Source organism: Zootoca vivipara, chromosome 15 (assembly GCF_965207765.1).
Source record: "Zootoca vivipara chromosome 15, rZooViv2.hap1.1, whole genome shotgun sequence".
NCBI lineage: Eukaryota > Metazoa > Chordata > Lepidosauria > Squamata > Lacertidae > Zootoca > Zootoca vivipara.
In genome coordinates, this window is record NC_142598.1 from 9019619 (window position 1) to 9043170 (window position 23552).

General features: G+C 45.1%; 1 protein-coding gene across 1 annotated transcript; it reads right to left on the reverse strand.

Moving 5' to 3' along the window:
* Positions 1–1820: 1820 nt before the first annotated feature.
* Positions 1821–23393, reverse strand: LOC118097562 (uncharacterized). The gene is made up of 12 exons (XM_088658550.1): positions 23253–23393; positions 22927–23003; positions 21286–21420; positions 20093–20210; positions 15796–15846; positions 14923–15000; positions 8081–8137; positions 5592–5651; positions 4807–4871; positions 3113–3176; positions 2568–2626; positions 1821–2096 (listed from the first exon to the last, which is right to left on the reverse strand). Exons 2-12 carry the CDS (start codon positions 22968–22970, stop codon positions 1883–1885), a joined length of 945 nt encoding a protein of 314 aa, XP_088514676.1. The 5' UTR covers positions 22971–23003; positions 23253–23393; the 3' UTR covers positions 1821–1882.
* Positions 23394–23552: the final 159 nt, after the last annotated feature.

Genomic DNA, 23552 nt, shown 5'->3' on the forward strand with positions numbered 1-23552 from the left:
TTCTGCATATTCCATAAGTTTTCGTATCCATTCTTCCTTTGCTGGGACTTCTGCTTCTTTCCATTTTGGGGTGAGTAACATTCTTGCCGCTGTAGTAGCATACATGAATAAGTTTCTATACGGTTTAGGTAGTTTTGTCCCTATAATTCCCCAAAGAATTATAATGTTCTTTTGGGAACATTTGGGCCTTGGAGAAGCAACTTGTCGAGGAAAGAGCTCAGCTGCCTGTCAAGGAAACTCGTCAAATCTGACACTTGGCCAAAAAAAAAAAGGCGGTTGGTCCTCCTCACTAATGATAACCAGTGTGAGAAGTTGTTCCATGGTGATGTTCTTCCTCTCTCACACGCTATTATTATTAAAACACATTTATTCAAAAGTTGGAATACAGCTTTATCCACTGCCGTAATATCAGAGAGTGATCACTCCAATCTTCAATCTCTCATCCCTGTCATGGTGGCTCACCAAATATCCTCAGTAGGAACCCACTAGCAATCTGGTTTAATTTTCAATTACAGTGGTACCTCTGGATGCGAACAGAATCCATTCCGGAGCCCCGTACGCAACCAGAGCAGTATGCAACCTGAAGCACCGAATTTGCGCATGCTCCCCGTGCGATTCGGCGCTTCTTCGCATGCGCGTGATGTCATTCGGTGCGTCTGCGCGAATTGCCAAACCCAGCACTTCCGGGTTCGGTGCGTTCGTAACCCGTGATGTATGCAACCCGCAGTGAATGTAACCAGAGGTATGACTGTAATATATCTCATCTACAGACACCTCTGCGCTGATGCTGGCATTAAAATACCCTGTTGATCTGCAATAAAAAGAGAGAAAAGGAGACCAAATTGTGTCAAGCGTATCTTTTGGAGATGCTTTTGATTAGTCACTGATGGTATGTGAGGTGTTTTGCTAGAGCAATGCTCCAGATGTTATGAACTCAAACCTCTGGTGGTATATTAGAGTTTTCCTTCCATCGTTGGGCAATAACTAGTCCAGCTGCTGTGAACAGGAAGGAAATTCTTTAGATTTAAGGGTATAATTTGGAATCAAATCTAGTAAGGCATAACATAAAAGGGGGGGCTAATAGCGGGATGGGAGGGGGGGGCATTTGTTCTAGGGCCTCAAGCTCAAAGGGGACCTCAAATTTAGATACTGCAAATCCCTTGTGGCTGGAGCAGGAGGGATAATTTGTATGCTGTGCTCACCTCCCTGCCAGGTGATTGCTACTGTCAACTCTGACAGCATTGTTTAACAAATAGCTAGTATGTGATGTATCCTAGCCAGATCAGAACTCTGGCATAGGGAAGGGGCTTCAGACTTTTGCTCCTGCCAGTCCTGAACACAACAAGAAGCTCTCAAGGCCTGCTATTCACAGCAATGCTAACAGGAGCTTTCTTTTTGTTACAAATAGAAGATGGAGCATGTTGGTGGGGATTCTGATCAGGGCTGCGGGGTGGGGGTCAATGCCTTGTTCTTCCCACTGCACATTCCTGATTTATAATCATGGAATTGTAGAATTGGGAGGGACCCCCAGAGACATCTAGTCCAACCCGTTGCAAATAATGCAGGAAACTCAACGAAAGCATCCATGACAGATGGCCACCCAACTTCTGCTTTAAAACCTCCAAGGAAGGAGAGTCAAGCAGCTTCCGAGGAAGTCAATTGCACTGTCAAACAGATCTTAATTGTCAGAAGTCTCTTCCTAACGTTTAGTCAGAATCACATTTATTGTAAATTTTAACCCATAAATTCAACCCTCCCCCCCCCCACACCGCCTATTTGTTAAAACAAACCTCAACCACACAAAGATGTTTGACAGTGGATTTCAGATTCCTTCTTATTAAACTTTATTAAAGGACATTCAACCACAGAAGCCTAGGCGCCTTCACGAAGATAAAGGGGGCAGTAACCTCTTGGGTTGGATATAAAGCAAAGGAGCTGGATAGATCTGCAGACATGGCTGGCTGGAGAACCAGCCTTGGAGGAAGTGGAAGCCCACAGCCAACAGCAAGATCAGGAGCAAGGCCTTGGCTAATGTCCACAGCAGGCTACATGCGTCCCGGAGAGTTGGGCGCGTAGGACACTTGCAAGAGAATGACCTACAAGCCAAAACACAAAAACAAAAGAAGACACCAAGCTCCAAGTCAGGTGCACAAGATGGTTTGGTTCTCAGCGGTTATGTCTTTGGGGAGCTCTTGTCCGCTAAGAAACTCCTACGTGTTGCAAGGGATTCTGAGCAGTGTCCTAAGTAAGGTGCACAAACTGTTCACAAAGCATGCTGGTCAGGTCTACCACATGAACTGAGAATATACCATTGAGCCCACCCAACACTCATTTGCGGGAGACAGTATTGTATGGACAATGTGTCTTCCAGGGGGTCCTGCTTTTCAGTATCTTCTATCTGAGAAACCCCTGATCTTTGCAAGAATGCTAATATTCCCTTGGACACAGCCTGAAAACCAACAACCGACGACATCAGCGCGCAATGTCTGTGCCTTCCTTTCTTCTCCCTACCTGCTGTGTCCTCCCTGTTTGCATGATATTCTCTGATAATCCGTTTGATCACTTACCAGGAAAGGAGCTGCTCTTTGAAACTGTTTCTGTTTAGTTCCAAACATGGAAGTCTTTTCTGGGAGAACAAGAAAAGCATATGTTGAGATTCAAGTGATCCACTGAGCATGTGCACTGTGAAAAACCCTATATTCTGATGTAGACCAAGAATGCCCCCAGAGCGTAGAATCTGGCACCGCTGCAGTGACTCACGAATGAGTTTTATTTCCAAATGCATCGACATCTGGAAGGTCATAGGCTTCCCACCACTGATCTATATTTTTACACCTTCCCTTTGGCAACAAGGAGTCAGATAGGAAGAGTTGGAGCAAGGATGAACACGATTTGATTCTCAGCTCCCTCAGTTGTGCTGCTTGAATTTTGAGGAGAGTTTCTGGGGTACTAAAGCAGGGTTTATATGCTATCATTTCCCCTTTACAATCTGCCTGAACCCCAGGAATAGCACTGACTTGAGCCCATAAACAGTTCACATAAACCACAAACGTCACGTCCCCTGACTCACATGCCCCTTGTACTTTGTGCATATAAATTGTGCCCCTCATACCATCTGGTCACATGCTCGTTCCTCTAAGGTCCCCACTTGTTCTGAAAGTAGCTCTTTCTGGAATCTGAAACAGAACATAGTATTACATCTCCAAAAGGAAAAGCTTGTGAAAGAAAGTTTGTGAAGGAAGCAAAACAGAAGGCAGGACAAGAAAGGAGACTGCAGTGATGGCATGATATATTGTGGGCCCAAAACATAGTTGCTTTGATTGTACTTTCTTCTTTCTCCCCTTTGATTCTGCTTGAACCCTAGGGAGAATGTTATGTTGATTTGTAGGTCCCCATTGCAGCATTTAACCAAGCCTATCCCTTGTGAAAAACATAGAATTCATTCTCTTTCTTTCTTTCTTTCTTTCTTTCTTTCTTTCTTTCTTTCTTTCTCTCTTTCTCTCTCTCTCTCTCTCTCTCTCTCTCTCTCTCTCACACACACACACACACACACAATGTGTGGTGTGGAAACATAATACGTAAACCACTGCTAGCTGTAGCAAACTTTAATACTAACCCCAAACACTTGCATTTTAAGAGAAAATACACAGGTAACACTGAAATGTCTGTTTTTGCTCTACAATTTCCAGGCAGCTTATATTCTTAAAGTGGGAGATAACATTTCATCACATTCAGTAACCTCTGGTGCCTGCAACTATTATTCCCAGATGGTGAGATTTGTGAGGGCCCTGTCCAAGGCCACTCAGGTGGGTTTGAACAGGCCTCTTTCATAACATCAACATCAACATAATCGTTATCATCATCATCATCATCATTTCATTTCATTATTGCTTTTTATTTTTAAGGGGGGGAAATCAAAGCTGTTCATAACCCCCATTAAACATCAAATAAAACAAACGAGAATACAACATTACAGAAGAAAGAAAGATATAAAGTATACATTCAAAGCTACATAGTTAACAGGAAACTAAATTATCACCTTAAAGATTTCAAAATAAAACATTCCAAAGGAGGTCAACTATGGAACACACATTTAATGTGGCAAAGTTAACAATACTGCGCCCCACACACGCACACACACACACGCGCACACACACACACACACACACAGAGAGAGAGAGAGAGATCCCTTCCGGAGTTCTGGCCGCATCCTGAGAAATTCGCAACCGGAGGTCTGCTTCTGCGCATGCGTGTGGTGTGTAGAGTGCTTCTGCGCATGCGCGCGCAGCAAAACCCGAAGAAATACTTCTGGGCTTGCTGCGTTCGCATCTCGAAGTTTACGTATCCAGGGGGGAACTTAAGCGGAGGTAGGACTGTATATATATTAAACATTTCAAAAGAAAACATTACTAAAGGAATTAATAATAATAATAATAATAATAATAATAATAATAATAATTTATTTATACCCTGCCCATCTGGCTGGGTTTCCCCAGCCACTCTGGGCAGCTCTCAACTGAATATTAAAAACACAATACAGCATTAAACATTAAAAACTTCCCTAAACAGGGCTGCCTTCAGATGTCTTTTAAAAGTAAGGTAGTTGCTTTTTGCCTTGACACCTGCTGGGAGGGTATTCCACAGGGCAGGCGCCACTACCGAAAAGGCCCTCCTTCTTAAACAGCATAATTAGCAAGAGAATAAAATATTATCATAAACATTGAACATGCTGGCTAAACAATTCACTCATCTAGTCAGCCTGCCTTTCCAGTTCACCATAAGCAACCATTATTGCTTTAAACTTACAGTGCCACTTCCTGCTGAGCTTCCATCACACTGTCTTCCAAGAGAATGATGTTTCTGTGCAGCTCCTTTGTTGTTGGAATTAAGAGAAAGAGAGAGAGAGAGAGAAAAGCAACACCTGTTTTTTAGACATTAGAAATCTCTGTTCTCTGAATCCCTGTTCAATCAGGCTGCAGGCTCAATTATCAGCCATGAACTGGAAGGGGCAGGAGAATTCAAGTACTATATTATATGTTATGGATTTGGGGATGAGGATTAATGATACATATTTTCTAGTTCAATGATTTGGCCTGTAAAAAAAAGGTTCAGGATTTCCCAAGAATATGGGAACTAATTTGGAACTACAGGGCATGTCCAAGCTTTATGAGAAACAGCTGAGGGAACTGGGTATGTTTAGCCTGGTAAAGAGGAGACTGAGAGGAGATATGATAGCCATCTCCAAAGATCTAAAGGGCTGTCCCCATGGAAGATGGAGCAAGCTTATTTTCTCCTGCTCTGGAGGGTAGGACCCAAACCAAGAGATTTAAGTGACAAGGAAGAACGTTCCAATTAAACTTCAGGAAGAACTTTATGACAGTAAGAGCTGTTTGACAGTGGAACGGACTCCATTGGGAGGTGGTGAACTCTCCTTACTTGGAGGTTTTTAAGCAGAGATTGGGTGGCTATCTGTCAGAGATGTTTTAGTTGAGATTCCTGCATTGCAGGGGGATGGACTAGATGACCTTTGGGCACCTCTGGGACTCTACGATTCTATTAATCTATGATTCTATGGGATGCTTGGGACGTACCTGGCTCTTCAGAGACAATCCTTGAATGGTGGCGCTGAGTTTCTCAATCTGGTGCTGTCTCTGAAACCCCCATAACAAAACAGAACTCTTTTGTTCAGGTTCCATCCACAACAACAAAGTTTCCTCAGCCGCTAACATTCCTCCTAGCCTTAAAGACTAAACCAATCTTACTAGTGATGACATGGGGTCTGGAAAAAATGTGATATTATTCATCGCTGTATGTTCAAAATTACGCCCTCCCACCAGATGTCAAGGAAATAGACAACTACCTGACTTTTAGAAGACATCTGAAGGCAGCCCTGTTTAGGGAATTTTTTAATGTTTGAAGTTTTATTCTGATTAATATTCTGTTAGGAGCTGCCCAGAGTGGCTGGGGAAACCCAGCCAGATGGGTGGGCTAATAATAATAATAATAATAATAATAATAATAATAATAATAATAATAATCTTTCTTTCCTCCTCCTCCTCCTCCTCCTCCTCCTCCTCCTCCTCCTCCTCCTCCTCCTCCTCCTCCAAAATTAGCTATGATAGGATTTGGTAAGCCCGTGCCCATGTTGATTTCAGATTTCAGAGGTGGAAAATAGATAGGCTGCTCTCACCATTAAGTGGATCAGCACATCTGTTGTGGGGGGAGGCAAAACATGTCAGCATCCAAGCACAGCACTTTTCAACTGTCTGCCATATGAAAACTTCTGCTTATCTTGGAAATGTACACACTTGCAGAAATTTGTCTGGTCGCTCTTCAATGGTGTTAGAAACCCGGAGGTGATGTGGAATAGTCAGACTAGGATATTAGAGAGGCACACAAAGACAAACGGGGTCTGAATTCGCCCATAATGGTATTGCATTAAAGGAGTAAAACTGACAACAACATGTACTGTATGTTGTGGAGTTGAAACACTGCCTGCTTTCTGAAAATTGGCCAAGGACTCACTCTTTCTCCCCGCCCCCTTTCTTTCTTTCCTAATTAACTAATTACAAAGGAGTGGTTTCAGAGGTAAGCTAGAAATCCTGGCTAATAATAATAATAATAATAATAATAATAATAATAATAATACTTTATTTATACCCTGCCCAACTGGCTGGGTTTCCCCAGCCACTCTGGGCAGCTCCCATTCCCAACAGGAAAATAAAACCACAATAAAACCTCAAACATTAAAAACTATCCTAAACAGGCTGCCTTCAGATGTCTTCTAAAAGTCAGATACCGGTAGTTGTTTATTTCCTTGACACCTGATGGGAGGGCGTTCCACAGGGCGGGCACCACCACCAAGGAGGTCCTCTGCCTGGTTATGTGAAAGACCTTCTCTCTTCCCACTCAAGTACCCTGTAGCCCTCTGGACTTCACACAAAATTCTGGCTGGTAGTGCGCTCAGAATGAACAACCCACTCTTGCTTTCTTCACCTTGCAATTTCATTCAGGGCCGTCTTAAGCATGTCGGGCGCCCGGGCGCCGTGGTGCGGAGATCGCCCCTGCCCTGCCCCGTTTCTTGCCGCGGAGCCCCCCTGGCAGCCCGGCGCCCCGGTGCCCCGCACCACCCAGCCTTCCCCTAGAGCCGGCCCTGATTTCATTATTTGCTCAGCCTGGAGGAAAGGGGAAGCTCTTCAGCTGGAGAGAGAGAAGTCTTCCCAGTCAAACCAGCAGGTAAACCGGGAATGAAATAACTGGATACTGTGCCCGGCCATTCTTCCAATTGCCTGTCTGTTCTGCTTCCTTCAAGCCTCTTGCCTTCGAACCAAGGCTGTGGTTGGAGGAGTCTGGCTTCACAGCTTACTAGCCAGAGAAGTGAGGCATGGAGGAAAGCCTCAAAATCGGCGCCACAACCTATCAGAAATGTTGCAGCACATATTTCCGGTGAAGTGGGCAACCACAACCTTCGAAAGGAAGGAAAAGAGCATACTCTGTGCGTTCAGAGTGTCGAAACTGGTATGTTTTGGCAGCTTCCTGTGGTGAGAACACTTGTTTAATTTTTCCTCTAGTCAAATATTTTTTAAAGCACTGCAAAAGTTTGCTAAATCTGTGAGGTAGATGAACAAGAGTGTGTGAACTTGCTAGGCGTCAATGCCACCTATGAAAAAAGCAGTCTGTTTCCAGCCTTAGATGCAGGCTTCAAGTTGCTCTTCCTTTGCAACACATCCCTACAAATAAATCGTACGAGCCATTGTCCAAGGCATGGTAGCAGCTAAGACAGGCATCCCCAAACTTCGGCCCTCCAGATGTTTTGGACTACAATTCCTACCTTCCCCGACCGCTGGTCCTGTTAGCTAGGGATCATGGGAGTTGTAGGCCAAAACATCTGGAGGGCCACAGTTTGGGGATGCCTGAGCTAAGAGATTCTGAGTCTGAGCTCTGCATAAGTAGTACAGTATGTTGTGGAGTTGAGGCTTGCTTCAACATTCAGTCTTTCCTTGAGTCAAAGAGACAAAGTCACCTCAGTTTACCACCGGGAACATGTGTATATCGAAAGGACAAATACATCTGAGTTTACCTGTCTGATCCTGTCATTCTTTGACTGCCACTTGGCCTCCCATTCAGACAAGTGCCTCTGCAGAGTAAGGTTAAAAAAAAGAACATTATTGCATTAGCAACCCTGTCATTCAGACACAAATGCTCAGCCACTTACCATCTGAGCTATTCTCTATTCCTTTAGATCAGAGGTAGGCAGCTGCAAAGGTCAGGGATTACGGAAGGAGTGTGGTGCAATGAGTCAGTACATCTAACTGTTAACCAGAAGGTTGGTGGTTCAAGCCCAAACAGGGATGGTTGGGGCAGGATTCCTGCATTGCAGAGGGCTGGACTAGATGACCCTTGGAATCCTTTCCAACTCTACAATTCCAGGTGTCCTCTGAACAGCTGGAGGGCACAGGACTGGCTACCGCCCTGCCTTAGCATCCTATTTCTGTCCCAGTTGAGTTGGGATGCAACCCTGGAAACCTCCTTTCAATTTCTCACCCTCTGAGCAAGATGGCAGCAATGTCCTGTGCTCCCAAAGCAGAAAGCACACCCTCAAGCATCTCACCAACGAAAGCAGGAATACCTTTGTTAACTTCTAATGCCTCTATTCTCAAAACTAATATCCCAAAGTACGTTACTATCAACACATTCCACAATGCTCCTACTAGCGATAGCAGTTCGAAAGGACGCCAGTGCAAGTAGATACAGTGGAACCTCGGTTTATGAACAGCTCGGTTTACGAATTTTCGGTTTACGAACGCCGCAGACCTATCTGGAACGGATTAATTCACTTTGCATTACTTTCATTGGGAAAGTTCGCTTCAGTTTATGAACGCTTCAGTTTATGAACAGACTTCTGGAACCAATTACACCCATGCTTCGGGTTAAGTATGCTTCAGGTTGAGTACTCCGCGGACCCGTCTGGAACGGATTAATCCACTTTCCATTACTTTCAATGGGAAGGTTCGCTTCAGTTTATGAACGCTTCAGTTTAAGTACTCCGCAGACCGTCTGGAACGGATTAATCCACTTTCCATTACTTTCAATGGGAAAGTTCACTTCAGTTTATGAATGCTTCAGTTTATGAACAGACTTCCGGAACCAATTGTGTTAATAAACAGAGGTACCACTGTAAATAGGTACCGCTGCAGCGGGAAGGTAAATGGCGTTTCAGTGCACTCTGGCTTCTGTCACGGTGTTCTGCTGCGCCAAAAGCGGTTTAGTCATGCTGCTCAAATGACCCAGAAAGATATCTGCAGACAAATGCCGAATACCTTGGCCTGAAAGTGAGATGATCACCGCAATCCCATAGTCGCCTTTGACTGGACGTAACCATCCAGGGGTCCTTTACCTTTTACCTTTTTTTTTTACACTGTATCAGTATGCTATCCAAAAGCCTGTCCTCAAGAGATTGAAAAGCAAAATCTGCCTTTTGTTTTGTTTACATTATGGTAGAAACCTAAATGGGAACATTCTTGCCTTGCTGTGGGCACAACAGAATATTCCCCATAAAGTCATGGCTTTCGTATTTCCATCCCTCCCGCTTCTCTTGGTGCAAAGTTACTCATCCTCTGTAGCACATAGAGCTGATATTGAGACATGTGACAGATCTAGATGAGGACATGGAGCTACAGTGTCCCCAGCAGTGTTCACAACGTAGGTTAGGAGAGGCGCCGGATCCTGCCCCATGTTCTGTCCTGTTCTAATTAACTTTGGCAGCTATATAGTACTACCTGGCCCTGCCACACATTGCTGTGGCGTTGTGTGTGAAATTAGGAAGAAAGGAATAAGATAGTTGATGTTTGAAAGTCTGGGCTGTCTTTATGTATTTTGTCGTCTGTTCCTTTGATGTCCACTAGAGGGTGGTATATTTTGCCTTTTTTAAAAAAAGAGAAAATTTAGGTGTGTTAGGGGTGGGATCTTAGCGATCTAAGGTTCTGCAAACACTCTTGTATTGGGAAGGAACGCTGTGTCCAAATTTGAGCGGAATCGGTCCAGCGGTTTCCAAGAAAAGTGGACTATAACAAACATTGCCCTTCTACACCTACACACACACACACACACACACACACAGATATGGATAGATATAGATATAGATATAGATATAGATATAGATATAGATATAGATATAGATATAGATATAGATATAGATATAGATATAGATATAGATATAGATATAGATATAGATATAGATATAGATATAGATATAGATATAGATATAGATATAGATATAGATATAGATATAGACTGCCCCCCCTCCTTCACTTCCCAGAGAAGAGGGAGACAATATAGATTTACAACAGTGGTTTGCAGAAGGTTGAGAGGCTGCAGAGGGCAGAAGTTGGGAAATATTGGGATAGGAGCAGGAAGAAGCAGCACCACCAGGAGAGAGACAGCTGACAAACTCAGTGTTTTTAGAAAGCATTCCAGACCCCCCCCCTTCTCCCAGAACGCGGCGGGCATGGAAAGTAAGAGAACAGAAAGCTCAGAGGCAGAGAGCCCAGATCAGCCAACGTAGGGATGACGTATAATAGGAGAGATGGGGGTGGGGCTTTACTCGTAGCAACACCATTACTGCAATGGAGAGGCACTTTTCAAAGCCTCTCTCTCTCTGAATATTGAATAAAGGACTTGGTGAGAACTCTTCTTGTTTATCTAATTATTGGCTGCCCACCGTGGGAGGGATCGGATTCTCTGAAGCCTGACACCCGATGGCTTCATGCACGCAAGCGCACTGTAGTCACGATGCCTCTGCTCCCCTCTCAGTGGGGTAGGCTTCTAGAGAAACAGGGAAGGGGTCTGAAACCAGAAGAATGTCAACTCCAGCAACTCACACTGACAATGTTTTCGTAAAAAGCATCTGCAGAATCTTCCAAGAAGGCAAAACAGGGAACACAATCAGGGAGAGCTCCCAGAAAAAAAGCAGGTCTGTCTGCTTGGTAAAAGGGACCCAGGTGGCGCTGTGGGTTAAACCACTGAGCCTAGGCCTTGCTGATCAGAAGGTTGGCGGTTCGAATCCCTGTGACAGGGTGCGCTCCCGTTGCTTGGTCCCAGCTCCTGCCAACCTAGCAGTTCGAAAGCACGTCAAAATGCAAGTAGATAAATAGGTACCGCTACAGCGGGAAGGTAAACGGCGTTTCCGTGTGCTGCTCTGGTTCGCCAGAAGCGGCTTTGTCATGCTGGCCACATGACCTGGAAGCTGTACGCCGGCTCCCTTGGCCAATAATGCGAGATGAGCGCGCAACTCCAGAGTCGGTCTCTACTGGACCTAATGTTCAGGGGTCCCTTTACCTTTTATGCTTGGTAAACAAGATGCAGCAGTTAACAGCAAGCTGAATGTATGATTGCTTATTCCAAGAAATCTATCCTATCGGAGGGAGTACTTAGCTTCTAGGTTCTACCGTTATTCCTAGGTTTGCCTTGTTTGTTTTTCTTATAGTTCAGGGCCGGGGGTTAGGAACCTGTATCCCTCCAGATCCCCTTCATGGATCAATGCCTTGTCGTGGCGAAGGGGCTTGAATAACTCAGAGAAGCTATGAGCTATGCCATGCAGGGCCACCCAAGATGGACAGGTCATAGTGGAGAGTTTTGACTAAACGTGATCCACCTGGAGCAGGAACTGGCAAGCCACTCCAGTATCCCTGCCAAGAAAACTCCATGGACAAAGACAACAGGCATATAAAAGTTATGACGCTGGAAGATGAGCCCCTCAGGTCGGAAGGCGTCCAACATGCTACTGAGGAAGAGCGGAGGACAAGTACAAGTAGATTCAGAGCTGATGAAGCGGCTGGGCCAAAGCCGAAAGGACGCTCAGTTGCGGATATGCCTGGAAGCGAAAGGAAAGTCCGATGCTGTAAAGAAAAATATTGCATAGGAACCTGGAATGTAAGAACCATGAATGGAGGTAAGCTGGATGTGGTCAAAAATGAGATGACAAGAATAAATATCGACATCCTGGGCATCAGTGAACTAAAATGGAAGGGAATGGGCGAATTCAGTTCGGGTGACTATCATATCTACTACTGTGGGCAAGAATCCTGTAGTAGAAATGGAGTGGCCCTCATAGTCAACAAAAGAGTGGCAAAAGCTGTAATGGGATGCAATCTCAAAAATGACAGAATGATCTCGATACGAATCCAAGGCAGACCTTTTAACATCACAGTAATCCAAGTTTATGCACCAACTACCGGAGCTGAAGAAAGTGAAATTGACCAATTCTATGAAGACCTACAACACCTTCTAGAAATGACACCAAAGAAGGATGTTCTTCTCATTACAGGGGATTGGAATGCTAAAGTAGGGAATCAAGAGATAAAAGGAACAACTGGCAAGTTTGGCCTTGGAGTTAAAAATGAAGCAGGGCAAAGGCTAATAGAGTTCTGTCAAGAGAACAAGCTGGTCATCACAAACACTCTCTTCCAACAACACAAGAGACGACTCTACACATGGATATCACCAAATGGGCAGCATCGAAATCAGATTGATTATATTCTCTGCAGCCAAAGATGGAGAAGCTCTATACAATCAGCAAAAACAAGACCTGGAGCTGACTGTAACTCAGATCATCAGCTTCTTATAGCAAAATTCCAGCTTAAACTGAAGAAAGTAGGAAAAACCACTGGGCCAGTAAGATACAATCTGAATCAAATCCCTTATGAATACACAGTGGAAGTGAGGAACAGGTTTAAGGATTTAGATTTGGTGGACAGAGTGCCTGAAGAACTATGGATGGAGGCTCGTAACATTATACAGGAGGCAGCAACGAAAACCATCCCAAGGAAAAGGAAATGCAAGAAAGCAAAATGGCTGTCCAACGAGGCCTTACAAATAGCGGAGGAGAGGAGGCAAGCAAAATGCAAGGGAGATAGGGAAAGATACAGGAAACTGAATGCAGATTTCCAAAAAACAGCAAGGAGAGACAAGAGGGTCTTCTTAAATGAGCAATGCAAAGAAATAGAGGAAAACAATAGAATGGGGAAAACCAGAGATCTGTTCAAGAAAATTGGAGATATGAAAGGAACATTTCATACAAAGATTACCATAATCAAGGACAAAAGTGGTAAGGACCTAACAGAAGCAGAAGACATCAAGAAGAGGTGGCAAGAATACACAGAGGAATTATACCAGAAAGACATGGAGGTTTCGTACACCCCAGGTAGTGTGGTTGCTGACCTTGAGCCAGACATCTTGGAGAGTGAAGTCAAATGGGCCTTAGAAAGCACTGCTAATAACAAGGCCAGTGGAAGTGATGATATTCCAGCTGAACTATTTAAAATTTTAAAAGATGATGCTGTTAAGGTGCTACACCCAATATGCCAGCAAGTTTGGAAAACTCAGCAATGGCCAGAGGATTGGAGAAGATCAGTCTACATCCCAATTCCAAAGAAGGGCAGTGCCAAAGAATGCTCCAACTACCGCACAATTGCGCTCATTTCACACGCTAGCAAGGTTATGCTTAAAATTCTACAAGGCAGGCTTAGGCAGTATGTGGACCGAGAACTCCCAGAAGTGCAAGCTGGATTTCGAAAGGGCAGAGGAACCAGAGACCAAATAGCAAACATGCGCTGGATTATGGAGAAAGCTAGAGAGTTCCAGAAAAACATCTACTTCTGCTTCATTGACTATGCAAAAGCCTTTGACTGTGTCGACCACAGCAAACTATGGCAAGTTCTTAAAGAAATGGGAGTACCTGATCACCTCATCTGTCTCCTGAGAAATCTCTATGTGGGACAAGAAGCTACAGTTAGAACTGGATATGGAACAACTGAGTGGTTCAAAATTGGGAAAGGAGTACGACAAGGTTGTATATTGTCTCCCTGCTTATTTAACTTGTATGCAGAATTCATCATGCGAAAGGCTGGACTAGATGAATCCCAAGCCGGAATTAAGATTGCCGGAAGAAATATCAACAACCTCAGATATGCAGATGACACAACCTTGATGGCAGAAAGCGAGGAGGAATTAAAGAACCTTTTAATGAGGGTGAAAGAGGAGAGCGCAAAATATGGTCTGAAGCTCAACATCAAAAAAACCAAGATCATGGCCACTGGTCCCATCACCTCCTGGCAAATAGAAGGGGAAGAAATGGAGGCAGTGAGAGATTTTACCTTCTTGGGCTCCTTGATCACTGCAGATGGTGACAGCAGTCACGAAATTAAAAGACGCCTGCTTCTTGGGAGGAAAGCAATGACAAACCTAGACAGCATCTTAAAAAGCAGAGACATCACCTTGCCGACAAAGGTCCGTATAGTTAAAGCTATGGTTTTCCCAGTAGTGATGTATGGAAGTGAGAGCTGGACCATAAAGAAGGCTGATCGCCGAAGAATTGATGCTTTTGAATTATGGTGCTGGAGGAGACTGTTGAGAGTCCCATGGACTGCAAGAAGATCAAACCTATCCATTCTTAAGGAAATCAGCCCTGAGTGCTCCCTGGAAGGACAGATCGTGAAGCTGAGGCTCCAATACTTTGGCCACCTCATGAGAAGAGAAGAATCCTTGGAAAAGACCCTGATGTTAGGAAAGATTGAGGGCACTAGGAGAAGGGGACGTCAGAGGACAAGATGGTTGGACAGTGTTCTCGAAGCTACGAACATGAGTTTGACCAAACTGCGGGAGGCAGTGCAAGACAGGAGTGCCTGGCGTGCTATGGTCCATGGGGTCACGAAGAGTCGGACACGACTAAACGACTAAACAACAACAACAAAAATCCCTCCAGATGTTACTGGACTATGCCTCCCATCATTTTAACTATTGGCCATGCTGGATGTGGCCAATGAGGGTTTTAGTCCAACAACATCTGGATGTCCGCAGTTTCCCCACCTGCCTTATGTATTGATATAGTGCCATACAAAGACATACAAAGAATGTGGCCTTCACCTTCAGGTCATTGCCTTCAGTTCTCAGCTCCTTTAGGATATCCTTGTTGGACTTCTCCTCCAACTGTTGCTTGAAGACCTTTGTGTAACGATAGTCAAGTCAACGTTGATTTATTTACAACATGCAAGTCAATTATAGTAAGAACAAAAGATTTCGTGATTGGGCACATGGAAGGAAGAAGTTCTGAGAAGCGCGCTTAAGGAACTGAAACCTAGGACAGCAATCATTTTGAGACAATTTACAGTTAAAACTTGCACAGTGTTAAGTGGAGTTGGTCCCTTTGCCCACCCGCCCACCCACCCCAGCCCCGATAAAATATTTGAGGGGGCTGGGGGCCCTCAAAGCTAATGGGCATTGCCATTCAAATGGTGTGTTTGCACTGCATCCTTTGAGGACTTTCAAATGTTGGCTTGTGAAAAAGACTGACTGCACACAGAAAAAAGAGCAGACCTGGATTAAGGTTAAACCCATGTCTTTGACGTGCAATAATAATAATAATAATAATAATAATAATAATAATTTATTTATACCCCACCCATCTGGCTGGGTTTCCCCAGCCACTCTGGGCGGCTTCCAGCAGAAAAATAAAACACAACAATCTATTAAACATTAAAAGCCTCCCTGAACAGGGCTGCCTTCAGATGTCTTCTAACTAGCAAGCTTTCTACTTGGAATTACTGGTAGCTTTTGGTTCTTTGCTGGCTAGGTCACCACTCAAACATGTGACCTCCTCAGTTGCAGTGTGAAGTGGCACCATCTAGGAAAAGTTTAATGACTTGATCCTGCTGCATGGGCAACCAAGGCCTTCAGGAAGATGGATGGAACCTATGCTGGTTGGTCCCAGCTAAGTTTGCCGCATCAAGCAGCACTCACCTTTTTCTCCAGTTCTTTAACAGTCTCAGCCATTCTCTGATTTTCCTTCTCCTGTAATTTAGAGAAGAGACAGATCAGGCTGAGTTCTGTAGTCTGCTCTATTCAAACACACAAACCTGCACAGATTTTCCTCTTTCCCTTTCAGATTAGGGGATGGGAAGGACCCTTAATCTCAGAGTCATGGGTTTGAATCGAGCCCCACTTTGGACGAAAGATTCCTACACTGAAGGGGGTTAGACTAAATGAACTTCCAACACTACAGTTCTATAATTCTATGTCAATTCTTCTCCCTTCCTGCCACACACACACATCTGCACCATAAATTTTAAATAATGCTCATCTCGCATTATTGGCCGAGGGAGCCGGCGTACAGCTTCCAGGTCATGCCCAGAGTGGTTTAACAGCCGGTCCCTCTTCCCAGGGAACACTGGGAATTATAGTTTTGTGACGGAAATAGGGGTCTTCTAACAACTCTCAGCAGCCTTCACAAACTATAATTCCCAGCATAGGCCAAGTAAAACAATATAAATACTTAACTGACCAATCACGTTGGTTCTGCCCCCCCCCCAAAGTCCTGCCCCCTAAGAAAGTTCTGCTCCCCTCACAAAAATCCTGGCTATGCCCATTGTTCCCATAATTCTTTTTTGGGGGGGGAGTCATGGCTGTTAAAGTGGTACTTTAAATTTATGGTGCAGATGTGATCTCAAAGTAAATGTGTATTATTTCATGCTATTTGAAGCTGTATGTGCCTAGTTCAGTGGTTCCCAACAGGTGGTCCGGGGACCCCCAGGGGTCCGCGAGCTATGCCAGAGGGGTCCGCAAGATGCTATTAGAATAAAATATATATTAAATATATTTCGTATGATAACAGATTTTTTGTTATGGCCGCTTCCTGCATGAGCAGAGTCTAGCGCAAAACTAGAATTAGATGAGGCAGTAGTTCTGCTGTATGCCGTTAGGTGGCGCTTTACAAACACTACTGTTTTGCAAAGAGGCAGCGCGCGCATTCTACTAACGCTCACCTCCCCAAGATGCTTTGCGCGCGTCGGCTTCATTTGTGCGCTACTGCGCAGGTACCCTGTCTTCTCCATTCCCCTCCCTCCTCCCTGGACTCGTATAAAAAGACTCTTAATTTGGCTCTCACTTTTTAATTTTAGGATTAGGAATTAATGGGGGTCCTTGTCACAATAGCGGCTCGATGAGGGGTCCTCGAGAAAATTTTGTTGGGAACCCCTGTCCTAGTTGTTTTGTTTTTGCTCATTAGTTGGAGCAAATGTCTTATATTTTACCCCCGAGCATGATCAGAATTTATACAGTATAGCACTTCTGTTTCATGTACAACATTTTGTTATCCTTCAACAATATTATAAAGTAAGTACTGTAGAAGTATTATGCAGATATGGGGACTTAGGCTGGAAATGTCTTCTCTAGGGCAAAGTAGTAAGTTCAAGTAATTACTACTTATTTCCTCATTTCAGCAGAGCGCTAGCTTAGCATGCAGAGTCCCAAATTTAGTCCTCCAATGTCTTCAGGCAGAGTTAGGAAAGACTCCCCCCTCAGGACTGAAGAGCCATTGCCAGTCAGAGCCAGCAGTCGTGAGCTAGGTGGACTGGGCACGAGGCAACTTCCAGTGTCTCCATCATGTTGCACCAGCTCAGGAGAAAGAAATCAAATTTCAAAATAAATTAGGTGCTTATTAACACTGAACTCTGTTAGCATCATCATAGAAATCTATTGGGTGAGATTCATTTTTACAAACCCCATCAGTGCAGTGAGTCCCACTTGCCCTCTCCTCCTTCCCCACATGCCCCCCCCAATTGTCTTAGGAGGGCGAAGAAGTTTTTTGGGGGGACATCACAGAACAGTATAGTATGCAGGGGGAGGAAAGGAATCATTTAATCTCGCACAGATGGAAGGTTCCTCTTAGCCAGAGGCTGAATTCCAAATGCTAGTTTTGTTTTTTCTTAAAATGTATGTAAGAATTCAGATAAGAAAGGGGGGGGGGAATGTGCAAAATAGAAAACAACATCTCTGGACCCAGGAAGAAGCAGAAGCTATGAGCTAAGAAGCAAAACATATAAAACAACATAAAAAAATTCCTTCAGTAGCACCTTAAAGACCAACTAAGTTATTATTTTGGTATGAGCTTTCGTGTGCATGCACACTTCTTCAGATACCAGATAACTGCATGCACACGAAAGCTCATACCAAAATAATAAGTTAGCTGGTCTTTAAGGTGCTACTGAAGGAATTTTTTTATTTTGCTTCGACTCAGACCAACACGGCTACCTACCTGTATATAAAACAACAGTATAATAATGTCACTAATGTCTCTGAAGCCTGACACATTAATGTTTCAAAATAAAGTGCCGTCATTTTTAAGTACTGTTTAAAACTCTGGACTTCAAAACCTTTAACTGTTGATTCTAAAACATGGATTCCCCCAACTTTGGTCTGCAGACCAGTTTCGTTAAGGTGGCATGCATAGCTGCCAAGTTTTCCCTTTTCTCACGGGGAAGCCTATTCAGCATAAGGGAATTTCCCTTAAAAAAAGAGAGAACTTGGCAGCTATGGTGGCATGGTGTAAAAATATAATTAAAATCAAACAGCATCTAGCACAATGCATTATCACTGTTACAACAGGCAGAAAAAAAATATTGTACTGTAATTTAGTGGTCTGCCAAGACCCTCAGCCATTTTCAAGTGGTCCGTGAAGGGAAAAGTCTGAGACCCGCCACTGGGGCCTTTTTTTTTACTGAAAGGAGGCTTATAAACAACATAGCTGCCAAGTTCTCCCCTCTGTTCAAAGCAGGGGGAGTGGTACTTTCAATGGTGGACACTACAGAACTGAGGGACTGAGAATCTTTGCCCTTAAGGCAGAAAATTGGATTTCTGTCCTAAAAGACTGACATTCTAAAGAGCTAAGGTCAACTCCCAAGAGACTGCGATCTACTCACAGAGTTAAAAACTGGCAGTGATCTACACCCTTTTTTGGGGTTCAATAGAAGTTGTTGAGTTTTTTTTCAGGGAGGAGGTAAAATGTTGAGCTTTTTTTAGGGGAGCCACAGTTGTTCAGCTTTTTTTGGAGGGAGCCAGTGATCTACCAGTGATCTACCGTAGACGTCCAGTGATCTACTGGTAGATCACGATCTACCTGTTGGACATGCCTGAGCTAAGGCAGAGGTTTTCAACCTTTTTGAGTCCACAGCTCCCTTGACCAACTACATTTTTTCTGTGGCACCCCTGTGGGGCTCAGGAGCCCAGTTATGCCACCCCTTGCCTGCAGAGCTGGCAGCCTCTCACCCTTTTTCAAACACCGTCCCTTGTGGAGGGTTCCCTCAGCCTCCTCTCCTCTCTCCTTGGGAGTCCACCGGGCTACTGCTGCCCCCACACACACCCCAAAGAGAGGTGCCTCCTCACACTGCCCCACAGGGGCCTAGGACTTCCCAAGAGCAAGGGCTGGTGGACTGGCTGGCTGGGCTCCCTCACCCACTTGCTTGCTTACTCCAAGGCCGCCTCAGCTCCTGACAACCAGCACCCCCTGGCCAGCCCCAGAGACACCATTTGCCTGAGGAGCTTGTAGCCAGGGCTGCTGCAACAAACAGCTGTGCAAGCCTTGGGGAGGCAGAGATGCAAGAGGGCATCAGAGGAAGGAGGAGAGGAAAGAGGGACAGAGGCCATTGCTACCCAAGGCACCCCTGACCATCATTCAGGGCACCCCAGGGTGCCACGGCACACTGGTTGAAAACCACTGAACTAAGGGGGTGCAACATCCATCCAATTCATCCATGGGACCATTCCAGTGGCACCTCCCCCCCCCCCAGCAAAAATTCGTAGGGAGTGCCTAGAGCAGGCATCCCCAGGCTTCGGCCCTCCAGATGTTTTGGACTACAATTCCCATCATCCCTGACCACTGGTCCTGTTAGCTAGGGATCATGGGAGTTGTAGGCCAAAACATCTGGAGGGCCGCAGTTTGGGGATGCCTGGCCTAGAGCATCGTGCCACAAAGCCAGTCCCCACCCTCTTTCTTTCCATGAAGCAATGACTGTACCAGGGCCATCTTGAGAAGGTCGGGCGCCCTGGCGCTGAGGCGAGGAGATTGCTCCGGCGCCCCTGCCCCCACCGTGCGCAGCATGGCTTCCGTGCGGCTTCATCGCGCAGCGCCCCCCCCCCTTGCCGGCCCCGCGCCACCGGGAGTGCACCTAGAGCTGGGCCTGGACTGTACGAAGGTCTACCAAAGAGTGGGGAGGGGAGGGGAGAATAAAGGAGTCCCAAATATTCACTGCAAGGGTCTCACTTGCTTGTGGATGCGCAGTTGGCGTTGACGGCTTCGATTCTGGAATTCCCTCAGGGCGTCCTGGGCTTCCTCCAGCTCTTCTTGCAGTGCCCTGGTCTTCTTCTCCAGGGGTTCAAAACTGCAGAGGGGGAGAGTCAGCCGTATCTCTCAGGATCGAGGGCACCAGGACCTGGCAAGAAGTTCTTCCCTTACTCAATAAGGCCCTGGCCTCCCTGCCAGAGACTCCTGTCTCATTCACTTGTTGCCTGCCTATTACACGTTCTGTTACCCCAAACTACTTGACACAATCCAAGAGATATATTCCAGCATCCTTTGTAACAGTGCATCTCTTTTTCAACTCAGTGCAACAATGGGAAAGCGGCTGAAAAATCTATTGATACAGGGGTGAAGCGTGCATGGTGCCCGGGAGCCGTGGCCCCCGGTACACAATTTTTGAAGGGGTGCGTACGAATTAGGCGACCCCGGCGCAGGGCAGCCCAGTGCTCCTCTTCACCCACCAAGGGCCACGTTGGCCAGCAGGTGGGCAGGTGGCTCAGCATGGCCGCGCTTTGTTACAGTGGGGGTTGGGACACTCTGGTGGCATCAAGGGCCTGGCTGGCACCTCCCTGCCCGGTGCGTGCCTACCCAACAACGGCAACCAACGCTACACCTCTGTATTGATACCAACCAGAGGATTCCAGAACTGGAATGATACTTGTAAAGGGAAAAAAAACAGAGGGGGGGAAATAAAAGATGTAGTAATTGAAACTTGTGAAAAAAGAATGACAGAGGATAAAAGATATAATGAGAAGGATTGGAAGTGTGATGAGTAGGAATACGGTATATAAGTATGATTTGTTTAAGTATCTTTCTTTTTCTCTTTTTTGTCTTTTAAATTGTCATATTTTTTCTTTATGCAAATATTTATTTCACGCATTATGGTAGTGAATGGAAATATTTGTCTAATCTTTTTTCTATACATTTGTATTTTTAAATAATAATCAATAAAGATTTTTTTTTTAAGATACCAACCAGAGGAATAGTTGCTGCTGCTTCCTGAGAAGGTTGGCTAATGTTCAGGCACCAAACAGCCTAAAAAACTTAACTGGAAATAAAACACGCCCTTCGTAGGCAAAGCTAGAGCAGCCACTGACAGGTTTTTTTGCCCTGTGCCCCGTCCCTAGTTTTGGGTGCCCACTCTGAGAGCTTCTTACCTCTTGGCCTGCAGCAAGGAGCAGAGCTGGGCCTGATGTCCCAAGAGTGCCTCATATTGGTTCTGCCAAACTTCACCATGAGCAAGTTCTTCGTGGATCCACTCCTGCAGCCAAGCGTTCTCTTTTTCAAAGTTTCTGGGTTTAGATGGAGAGAGACTAAGTGAGGACTGAGTGGGTGGTGGAAGAACCATTGTAGAATCCCCGAAGATGGCAAAAAGTGATGGCTCCTCAGCTTCAACTCATGCCTAAAGACATGTTTAGGCATGTCCATCAATTTTTGTATAGAAGAACCTGGTGCAATTAGCCAGAAAACTGAAATAGACTTTTCAGCCATTTTCCCATTGTTGCACTGAGTTGAAAAAGAGATATACTGTTACAAAGGATGCTGGAATATATCTCTTGGATTGTGTCAAGTAGCTTGGGGTAACAGAACATGTAATAGGCAGAAAGCAGAGTAGGGGATATTACATTATGTGCCTCCATTAGTCTGTTTTCTTTCATACTATGCTGTTGCTGAGGCTACAGAAGCAAGGGAATGACTAGCATGATGTTGTGGGGGAAGGCCAGGAATCGTACCCCTTTCCCCTTAGGCCATTTTTGTCCCCCAAATAAAAATCGCTCCCCATATCCGAAACTGCTTCCATAGGATCAGGCTGTAAATCTACCCTCTTAATTTGTTGCTTCCTTTTCCTACCCTAAGATAAGGTGAAAAAATGTTCTTCCCCAACTCAGAAAGTCATGGACTCTGCTTCACTGAAGGTTGTTTTAACAGAGGGCGGTTGGATGACCTTCTGCCAGCGATTCTTTAGCTGTGATTCCTCCATTGCAGGGGGTTGGACTAGATGACCCATGGGGTCCCTCCCAACTCTACAATTCTATGATTCTGTGTTTCTCGCTGTCCTTTCCCCTGCTCTACCCAACTGAGTGTTTTATATTGTGATTTAACTCTGATGAATGCATTCAGTTGGCCCTAGCCTGCAAAACTATTGATGAAGAAGTTGACCCTTCATTAATAAGAACTTTCTCTGCACCCATTCTCTGAACAATGATTTTTGAACCACTAGTTCTGTACTTTCAGGATCAAAGTACACAAGATGTTATTCATGTCATCCCTTTTGTGGTTGGGGGGGGTTTAAAAATAAATAAATAGCAGTGGTAAGGTTTAGACCAGGCACCCCCAAACTGCGGCCCTCCAGATGTTTTGGCCTACAACTCCCACGATCCCTAGCTAAGAGGACCAGTGGTCGGGGAAGATGGGAATTGAAGTCCAAAACATCTGGGGGGCTGAAGTTTGGGGGTGTCTGGTTTAGACTATTTGCCCTTGTTTGAACTTACCCCCCCCCCATGTTTGCTGTATGTAAGGGAAGGAAAATTACTGTGGCCTAATTCACATCAGGGCAATGGTGGGTTGTGGTGGGACAAAGTGTAAAAAAAAAAAACCAACCCTTCTGTACACTGCAATCCCAGTCTGGTTCAGTCCACACGAGGGCTAAAGGTGTGGATCACATCTCCTTTACCCTCAATGCTCTACATTTGCTTAGCTGAGGATAGCTGCTTTCTAGCACACACTTGCAATATTGGGCCACACATTGCTCACTGTCGGCTTCTCAAGCCACAAACTGAAAGCTATAGGAAACGTACCCTCTTTGCTTCAGTTTGTTGTCTCGACTTGGTGCCACATCCATGATGCTCAATTCCTCAGGTGGTCACTTCCTTTTCTACAGAAAAAATTAACACGTGCTAGCATGGACTTTGGAGAGACTGGGGTGTGGGGTGTGGAAGTTAGCTGACTGTGCTGTTTTGGATGGGGAGGAGGGAAGAAGTTGAAAAGGAAGCAGGGGGGGGGATTCCCGCCACACCACACCCAAGGATGGAAAAACAAAAAACAAAAACAAAAAGTGGAGGACTACAAAAACACCACATCCATTCCTGCATGTTAGTTATAGAAGAAATGACAAGGCACTTACTTCTGGCAAATAGCAGCCAGCCTGAGCGAAACTGGGACATCAATTTATTACCAACATGCAGTCCAGCTGAACAGATCTTCTGAGATTCATCACCGAGCTCTGGTTGCCATCACATAGCCACAGGTTGCTTAGCAACCACCTGAACTCGGACACTCTGGCCTTGAATACATCTGCTACTTGGTGTCCTACTATGATTAAGTTCGGCTAAAAGTTTCTTGGCTAATACCATCTGTGGGCCCCAAATTCATAAGACCTGCACACAGGCATTCTTGAAGGGCATTATTGGTGGTTTACAGAGTT